The 10,103-nt window shown below is 40.4% G+C and overlaps 1 protein-coding gene across 1 annotated transcript; it reads left to right on the forward strand.

Moving 5' to 3' along the window:
• The first annotated feature begins 1,661 nt into the window (after positions 1-1,661).
• Positions 1,662-7,315, forward strand: tent5ba (terminal nucleotidyltransferase 5ba). Its single transcript, XM_042490106.1, has 2 exons — positions 1,662-2,048; positions 5,751-7,315. Exons 1-2 carry the CDS (start codon positions 1,893-1,895, stop codon positions 6,777-6,779), a joined length of 1,185 nt encoding a protein of 394 aa, XP_042346040.1. The 5' UTR covers positions 1,662-1,892; the 3' UTR covers positions 6,780-7,315.
• Positions 7,316-10,103: the final 2,788 nt, after the last annotated feature.

Consider the following 10,103-nt stretch of genomic DNA (forward strand, 5'->3'; position numbering starts at 1 on the left):
CCATCTACTAAAAATGATAAGGAACTATAAAAATGTGTGATCAGCAAGCAACATTTTAAAGGTTTAATAGCCTGCTATCAGTGTTTAAATGCCATGCAGTTGACAAACAGCTTCTGGATTTCAGTGACATAGATACTGGATTTCCAGAGTTATATGGAGTCTGTTTTACTTATCAGATACTGTAAGAGGCTGACCATGAGTTCTTTGACATCATGAATATAACAGCGGAGCCAGAAAATCACATGCATTTGTATTACCTTGTTTTTTTCAAATAATGTTTGTAAGATACTAGGCCAAGCCATGGAATCAACAGGGGGACCAAATCTGCTGAGGGTCTGGGTTTGAACATATTTTAGCATATTTATTTTTTATTATAGCCTATATTGTTATATTTATCAAAAGCAAGATGGCTACAGCTATACAGTATTATGTACAAATATGCATTAAATGATGTCATCTCACCTTGTGCATATGTTGACATCACTGTAACGGCATCCCAGAGCATACACAGGTGATGCAGAAGGATACCTAAAATGTTGTAGGTAGAGCCGCACCATGTGATGAGTTTGGACTGAGAACATGTGGGTAAAACAGTTAAGTGGAGAGCCTTTAAACTCTTTCCCTACAGCCTGACAAAGAAAGTATTGACAAGAACTGTAAATAAAAGGACCATAGCCTATGGCCTAGTTTTGCTCTGTTTATGATGGTGTAGGCTATATTATTTAGTCTTAAGGGAAAAAGGAAAAAATGTAAAGAAAAGTAAGTTAGGTTGATGCTAATTGGAGAAGAAATCAGATGGGAAATGCAAAAAAAACATAAGATCTACTACACAAAATTACTTTCTGACTTGGGCTTATTTTATTTGAGCTTATTTTTATTTGTCCAGATCTCTATAAATGATTCAAACAGGCCTATAACAGGAAAATACACAAACACTTTTTTATTCAACATGGTCACATCTGGTAGATGTAGGCCTGTAGCCCAACTGGTAGCAAAAATGATTTGTTTCAAGTTATCACAACTAACCAAGAAAAAAACATAGTTACAGGTTAGAAAACTTGGTTTGTGACCGTTAAATTACCAGGTTGACTTTTCTGGATTATCCCGATTGGACAAAGTAACTTGTAGCTGCTGCAGTGCCCTCCAGCAAGGCCTTTCCTCTACTTTGGAGTGCTTTCAGTCTTCTCTGTCTTTCTATAGGTCTGTATGATCATGCAGTGTATGATCGTCAAGCAGGGCGTTGCTGGAAAAACATCCTGCATACTCTGCAAACATTCCCTGCGCAAATACAGAAATGCATCATAGGAGGAAAAGTATAGGTTGTGTTTGCACAGCTGTAATCTGATCTCTGGTCACTTTTGATAATATTTATGACATAAATGACCAAATAGTACATTAATTAGTGCTCATTTTTAATATTGCTACAGCTTTAGAATTAAATATCACTAGATCAGATGGCTGGTTTGAGGGAAAACCCTGTCAGCATGCAGGGTGAGCACGGCAGAGGGGAGGAGGCTGTCAAGTGCGTCACATGAAGGGTGTTCCCTGCAGACAGGGCGTCCATAATCAATGACCAAACGCAGCAGCCAATCACAGCGCGCATGCTAATGAGGAGGCTTTAAACCCTCTGATGAATCGGGTCTTTGCAGACTGACCGGATTTTAGCAGCACACACAGGGTGAGACGGCTCATCTCACGCTCACCTCCGAGACCTCTGACTAACTTTTTCTTGTTCTAACTCCTCACTTCAACAACACTAACCGGACGCGCTCCCCGCTGACATCCACAGGAATACCGATCTCACTGAGGAGCTTGGCTGAAGGGAAACGCTGATTCACATTCTGCTCGTTTTTTATTTTTCTTTTTTTTTCTTTTTGCAAGTTAACATCGCCATGTCTTGCGGTGATGCGTCGGATCAGACTCGGCGGTTCTGTGTCTTGTCTTGGGATCAGGTGCAGCGCTTGGACTCGATCCTGGGGGAGGCTGTCCCCATCCACGGCCGAGGAAACTTCCCCACTCTGTCCGTGCAGCCACGCCAGATTGTCCAGGTATTAACCCACACATGTGCTTGTGTATTCCACTATATTCACTTATTTATTAGCTGCAGAACTAACCTAGAGCATGGGGATCCCCTTTATTTTTTACAGGCCGAGTTAGAACCACATAGGCTATTTCTATACATAAAACTGAAACTGCCTACTACAGCTGATTATTCCTAAACTGGGTGAAACCTGTGGATCCAATAGTTACTTTTAGATATTATCTCACTATGATAACACCAGGGCAATTGACCCTTTGAAACCTGGAGCAACATCACTTCTTTTGCAGCTGTCAGATGCAAGTATTGAACCTTTGAACCCTGAGCAAATTGGTAAGATTTCTTTCAACATGGGAATAAAGGATATGAACAACTTGGTAACTTTTTTCATAAAGTGCAAGAAATAATTTATAAATAGAAATGAATTTAAAGACCGTTTCCTTGTTGTTTTTTAAATTTACTTTTATTTCCCCTTTTGAAAAAACTTAATTTCAGGCATTTTTTGGTACTTTTACTAATTTCTTGCTAATTTTTCAGCAATTTCTTCTTTAGTTGCTCATTGCCTTCTTTCCATGTTTTTTTTTTAATGCTCAGGTTTAAAATGGTTGAATATTGAAATTACACTGTACTTTATCAGTCTGGGCCCTTGGTGGTCTCCAAACTCCAATTTGAGAAACACTGACAAACCCAGGGTAAAATGTCAGTAATTTGTATCCTTCCTTGCTAAAATTGTATTTCCCTGACACATTACATCATCATTTCGTTGGTTCAGGTTCCTCTTTTTTGGGCAAGCTTGATTTTTTGACTCCTAAATTCTTTCCAGGAAGTGCTGTGTATTCCGTCAGTGTTTATTCTCTGAAAATATCTGCAGGCAAACTATGACTCTTGACGACATTCAAGTATTTCTTACACATTTTTTTAACAGACAGCATAATGAAAAGAATGATCAAAACACAGCGAGGAATATATTGCTGTTACAACTCTCCTGGTCTGACTTAAAATGTATGAAACCGACTCGTGCCAAGGTTCCTCCACGTTTCCAGCCACTCATACATTGTGGCTGGATCACATTTCACTTCTCCTGCAGTGTCTCGAGATAGTTGGCTGTCTGTTAAAGTGCAACTTAAATGCCATGATAGAATTTCAAAATGGACATAATGTAGCAGATTCCTACATCAGGTCAGGTAATGCATTGCAGAATCATTTTCTCCCAATTTTATTTACACATTGACATATTCAAGATGATGTCATCAAGTCTGTGAAGCCCAGAACTTCATGCTTGTGGTTGTGGAAAGATGAATGCTCCATTGAGCGTGCAGGAGGCTTAAATGCAGGTTTTAGCCCTAAATATGGGGACTCTGTTTCCCCTGGATTTGTGGAAACCCCATATAATTTTATTTCGAATCTACCATCTGCCACATAGATTTATTGAGTGGCTGACTGAGCGCTGATCAACAGTGAATTCCCTGTTGTCAAAACTCCAAAATGAAGCTGTTTAGCCTAAATGTATATTTTATGAGTTTTGATGATGTTATGAATCAAGTGAGGTGTGACTGAGAGTGTGGGCCTTTGTCCTGCTGCAGGTTTAGAGAAACAAACAGGCCACTAACATCCACTGCGGCATCATGAAGCTCCAGAGTCCAAGGAGTTACAGGCTGTAACTGTAGATCTAAGATAAGATCTAAGATCTGTTTTTTACTGCTTACCTGCTCATGAGTGAGACACTCTGCCCCACACAACTGCGTGCACCTTAAAAAAGATATTTATTAATGTATTTTTCCTCAAGAACTGAGACAGATATGACATGATTTGTAAAGTTAGCAGGGGCGTACCTGTGCTGTGACAGGCGGGCGGGGGCTTTGACAACATTGGAGGGGACATATAAAGAACAAGGGGGTTAGGGGATTTTTGTCCAGAAAAATTTTAGCATAAAACACCTCATTTCTTGCATTCTGATTAAATGTAATGCAATATGTTGTGCCTTTTTCTGCACCAATTTATAGTGTAAATGTCTTTAATCTTTAACCACCTTAACAAGAAATGGCCTGAAATAAAGTTCCAAAAAAAGAAAGTAAAAAACAAAAAAACCTTGAAAAATGCTTTTTCTGTAATAAATCTTTAAAATTATAATTATAAGAATTATAAACACTGTCTTGTCACCCTTTATTAATCTTTTGCAATATGCAGGGCATTTCTTGCTAAGTTACTTATGATCCGTTTTCCTATCACCTCAAGAGAAATCAAACCGATTTTCTCAGGTTTCAGAGGTTTAAATGTTCATGAAAGTTGAGGTGGACGTGTCTCCTGCATCCCACCCCAAAATCTACATCCATGCTTTATTGCATTCAAGTATGTATGCAAACCTGTGGTCAGAGGACAGAGGGAGGAAAGGTGTTAATGTAGGCCCGACCCTGTGCCAACATATCAGTCCAAACACATCACAATATTATTGCTTGTGATTGGAATTTGAACCCAATTGGCACCACTTTATGACCGAACAATGATGACCGTGATGTCTCTGCCAAGTTATGCGATTATGATTTTGTTCCTTCACACGCTCCTGCTTCAAGGCTTGACTTGCCTTCAAATGTTTGTCTGTCCATAGCCTGACCCAGTATGTATAAATAGAGCCAGCTTGTTATCTGATCATCATGGGAGAGAGAGTTAACAGACGCTAATCTGACAGGTCATTGCCAGTAGGGAGATTTAGGACTGTGTGTGAGTGTGTGGCAACTCATTTGAAACTGCAGGTTTTTTACTGTTTGAATTGTGGGCAGTTATTATTTGCTCGGGGAAATGTTTGTGGAGAGGTGCAGCTTACATGTACAGTCTGTCAGGCTTGTATTTGTTTTCGTCCCTGCCTGCTATGTGTCAGCACATGTGTGCATACACTGAATAAACATGAAAAACTTCTCAAATAGCTCGCCAGATGCAAAAAAAGGAAACTGCGACTAGCTGTTGATTCGTCATATCATTCAGATCGAAGTTTCCACTGAACACTTTAATCGACTCCAAATGTTTTTACAACAATAGGTTTTTATGGTGGATTGTCTCAAAGCTGAATCTGTGTTTAATGTCTTATTTCAGACATGAGGCCTCTTTGTGCATGCTTGTATTGATGTTGGCACACCCTGTCCAGCTGTACATCATCCTCTCCCAATGTGGCCGCACTGAGGCGAGACAGTTTAAACATCTCACAGGTCACTGGGACACAGGAAGGGAAAAGCCGCTGACCCTTAATGACCTGGGGTTGAGACGTTTAGCTGTAAGCAAGGTTTTTTTTGTTGTCGGACACCACTGGTCCTGCACACTGTGTTCACTCTCTCTTAGTTCAGGATTAAATGGTATCCCCGTGTTTGTGATAAAATAAGACAATCTGACCCAGCGGGAGTTGGACCTGGAGACTCACCAGCTCTGCTGCTCTTTGTTTAGGCTTTTCAGGTTTTATTCAGACAGAGGCTGATGGTGATGAAATGGACTTTTGTGAGCAGCAGTATTGATCTTGCCTCACAGAGTACTGATTTCCAATACGCTTGTGTGGAGCTTTATTGGACACATTTCAAGAGTCTTATAGATTCATTGCTTCCATAATTTATGCAATTATAACGGCATTTTTTTCTGATATTTGTCTATTTAAAGAAAAAAAGAAAACCAGTATAAATTTATGTATATAATTTATAACATGCTGCATATCTGTCTTGTCCCTGTTTAGGTGGTGCGGGCAAGGCTGGAGGAGAGAGGCGTGTGTGTTAAAGATGTGAGGCTGAACGGCTCAGCCGCCAGCCATGTTCTCCATCAGGACACTGGACTGGGCTATAAGGACCTGGACCTGATCTTTGGTGTGTCGCTGAAAGATGATCAGGCCTTCCGCTTGGTGAAGGACGTGGTGCTGGACTGCCTGTTTGACTTCTTGCCAGCTGGGGTCTCTAAGGAGCGCATCACGGCACTGACCCTCAAAGAGGCCTACGTACAGAAACTGGTTAAAGTCTGTAATGACACAGATCGCTGGAGCCTCATCTCGCTGTCCAACAACACGGGCAAGAATGTGGAGCTAAAATTTGTGGACTCTTTACGGCGGCAGTTTGAATTTAGCGTGGACTCCTTCCAGATTTGCCTCGACTCTCTGCTCTTATTTGACCGCTGCTCGGAGACGCCCATGTCTGAGAGCTTTCACCCCACTGTGATCGGGGAGAGTGTGTATGGGGACTTCAAGGAGGCCATGGAGCACCTGTGTCAGAGGACCATAGCTACACGCAGCCCCGAAGAGATCAGAGGGGGTGGCTTATTAAAGTACTGCCACCTACTGGTGCGAGGGTTCACACCCTCCTCGGAAGCGGACATGAAGCAGATGCAGCGCTACATGTGCTCACGCTTCTTCATTGACTTCTCTGACTTGGGAGAGCAGCAGAGGAAACTGGAGGCCTACCTGCAAAACCACTTTGCCGGCATGGAGCACAAACGGTATGAGTGCCTGATGACTCTTCACCAAGTGGTGAACGAAAGCACCGTGTGTCTGATGGGCCACGAGCGGCGCCAGACGCTCAGCCTCATCTCCATGCTCGCGCTTAAGGTGCTGGCTGAGCAGAACGCCATCCCCACGGTAACAAATGTTACGTGTTACTACCAGCCAGCTCCGTACGTGCAGGACATTAACTTCAGTAATTACTACATTGCACATGTGCAGCCGCCACAGGTTTCGCCGTGCAGTAATTCATATCAGACGTGGCTGCCCTGTAGCTGAACTGGGACTGTTGCTCTTTATCTTTCAAAGGAAGTGGACTGAAAATAAACAAAAAAAGAAACCTGTTTTTGCCAAATGTGACTTGACTAAAACAATCCTGTACTGCTGTACATCTGATTGAGCCGACATATTAATTTTTCTCACTTGTACTTTCTTGCAAAACATCTGTAAGATTGCTGGTCATTTCTGAGATGTAGCGATGAAATATTGTTATGTATTAAAGTCTTTATGAAGCTTTATATATGTCAAAATACATTTTTGAGGAAACCAACATTGAAGCTGGTATTATTTTCATACTCTGGCTTTAATTTTTTTAATTACATACTGGACCAAAGATGTATTTGCTGTTCAGAAAGGGAATGTTGTTATGATTCCAAGTGCCTAAAATGAACTGTTCAAAAAAAAAAAAAAAAAAGAAAACTAAAAAAACATCTGTAAAGTGAGAACTGTGCATTCAGTGTTTTCTAGATTACTCTGTCTCTCTTTTCAGGAACAGAAGCATTCATTTTTGTGAGATTAAAAAAAGGGAAAAACTACAGTTTTTTTTGTATCGTGGTTATTTTAATTTAACCTTGGCCTGTAATGATCGGTGACATTTTAATCCTCGGTTCGAAGGGCGGCAGTTAGTTTAAACTGCTCATTATGTGAACTGCTTCGCCATTCACACAGTCCAGTTGTATATTCCTCACATGGCCATCGTAAACAGAGGCTTTTCATTGAAATTGGGAGTCACTTTGACTCACACTTTTGTCCTGTCTTGCTCTGGATTCATGGGATGAATTGGAGGTAGTTTATCCTATACTTGATAAGCTGATGACAACAAGGCAGCTCATTTCCAGTAAGCAGGCCCATTGAAATGCATATACTGTCGGCTGGAGTGAGTTGCATTTGTTAAACCGGGGCTGAGGATCCATTACAATCTGAGGACATGAACCATAAGGAGGCTTTTCTAAAAGCACAATGGCTTCTCTCTCCTCTCTGATACTAAAGCTTTTTAACAAAGACTGGCCTGTTCTCCCACCCATGTTACCACTGGAAGCCCTGCTTGGCCGATTCCATATCCATGTCATTTTGTCTGAGTCAAAATCAAAAATCTTTACAGTCAGAGCTAGAAACTAATTGATTAAATGTTCTTCTGTTGGCCTAATATTCACTTCAACTGAGTATTGAAGACCGCATTTACTTGGCGTCGCTGTAGATCCTTGATTTTCAGTCAGATTACTGTGGCGTGGATTCAGATGTAGCAGATTTGTTAGATGAACATTCATTCTGTAAACTCTGTAACAAAGGTAGGTTTCAAGACACTATTATGAGTTAATTTAACTGAAAAAGTAGAATCAGACCATATTTGCCTCTTTTTAGGAATGAAAACTAGGTGTAGTCCACACACGCATGGCATGGATATATTAGAAAATGAAGCTCTTTCTTTGTGTTTTGGTCTTTGTCCACATGGAAATTGTCTTTTAAGGTCTCTGAAAAATGACCTTTTGTAAAACCTCATCCAGGGTGAAGATTTCAGAAATTCAGTGTTGATGTGCAGACAGGGAATACTGAGTTTTTGGCTTGTAAAGAGGGTGCGCTATTATTTCTTTTGTGCAGCGTCATAAAAGAGGCATCATTTTGTGTAATGGCAGATGTAAACAAAATAATGCTGTTTCTACCCTTGCTAACAGGTTTTACATGTTAACACATAAATAAAAGTGCAGTTATTCTTCTACTATACTGAAGAGCAGAGGTGTCAGATTGTACCATGGAGGGCACTACTCCAGCCTTCTGCTATTTCCTTGTTTTAAGGCATGCTAATGGCCGACATTTTATTCTTCTTTGCGTGTCTTTAGGATCATGGATTATATAACTGCCTATTAGTTTTGCACGCTCTTGACAGTACTTCACTTGTGTTTTAGCATTTTCATTTGTATAGGATTTTTTTTTTGAGAAGGAAATAGAAAAAAACGGGTTTTCAAAAATACCTGTGCACGTGTAGACTAAGCCCAAGTCATCTTTAACATTTGTTGTGTTATGGTGTCAGAATGACAGTTGGAGAAAAAATAGATACAAAATAGATTGTGGGCTTTACAGCATGATTTTTTTCTTGATTTTCTCAAATGACAGACAGATTTTTAGGCATTCTGTTATGTCAAACGGCTTGAAAAATCGTGCATATAGTTGGTGTTAACGGTGACAAAATCTCCTCGGGGGTGAATGCCCACTGACTCCTTGACTGACTCGTTTAACATGAGCCCTAAATGTTCACAGTGTCTGGTTCTCCTCCTGCTCACAAGCCCTTGCTAGTCACATTTGAACCAAAGTTTGCATCCACTATGTGAAGTAAAAACACAGAATAGTTTATTTTGCCATACTTGAGTCACACCCATTCATTCTCTCTTCACATTGAACTCTAATTAGATTTTTAAGTTGGGTGTTGAAAGACAGAATCAGAAATGTGGTGTTATAGAAGCCTATATATACACTGGCATATCTTTTGTTTAAATCTGTTAAATACAGGGTTACGGGGAACAGTCAGTGCTCGAGCCAATATAAAGTAATGTGGGACAGTCAGTGTTTCTCATATGAAAATTCTTTCGCTTTATGTTTTATTATCTTGCACACATGGACAGATTAACCTGCAGGACAAAGATTTACTGTTGGAGCTCCACATCTGCCCCCTATGTAACGTGTGTGCACTCTGTAGCTTCTATCTTAGCATTAAGTCTGGTGCAACCACTGCTCCAATGCTGGAATAATACTTACGTTGAGTTAGTTTGTGGTGATGTAATTAAACACAGCTTGATTGGGAGTATACATGACATAAACACAACATAAATTAATTATAATAAACAGCTATATTTTATGTCTCTCTACAGCATTAGTCAATGTTGTGTTGTACTGTTGCAAAGTTGGCAATTAAAGGGCCACTCTTACTGTACATACAAAGATGAGTTCAGGGAGTTTAGGGAGTGCTACTCAGCTCATGAAAACAGCTGTGTGATGTCCTCTGTGGCTCTGAGGGAGCTTACTAAAGTCTGAGAGAATGTATTTATTTTTATCTTGGCTCAGCCTTGGAGATTACAAATTCTTAATAACAAAAAGCCTGTGTTACAAACTGAGGACTGGAGTTTGATTCATCATTATTTGTCCCCAACTTCAGGAAAGTACAGTAATAAAAGCTGTTTCACACCAAGCATGGATTTTCTTCGGAAAAAAATCCACAAAAACGAATAAAACTGGCTTTGTGGGTTCCTATGAATGCTAGCACATCCCAATGTTTGTGCAGCGGAAAATATTCCGACGGCCCCATGAATGTATTATGAAAACTTGATACAG

This window comes from Plectropomus leopardus, chromosome 7 (genome assembly GCF_008729295.1).
Source record: "Plectropomus leopardus isolate mb chromosome 7, YSFRI_Pleo_2.0, whole genome shotgun sequence".
In the NCBI taxonomy this organism is placed as follows: Eukaryota; Metazoa; Chordata; class Actinopteri; order Perciformes; family Serranidae; genus Plectropomus; species Plectropomus leopardus.

Coding starts and splice junctions, on each gene's coding strand:
- tent5ba (XM_042490106.1), top strand. CDS start 1,893: ATGTCTTGCGGTGATGCGTCGGATCAGACTCGGCGGTTCTGTGTCTTG. Junction 2,049..5,750: donor AGCCACGCCAGATTGTCCAG/GTATTAACCCAC, acceptor GTCCCTGTTTAG/GTGGTGCGGGCAAGGCTGGA.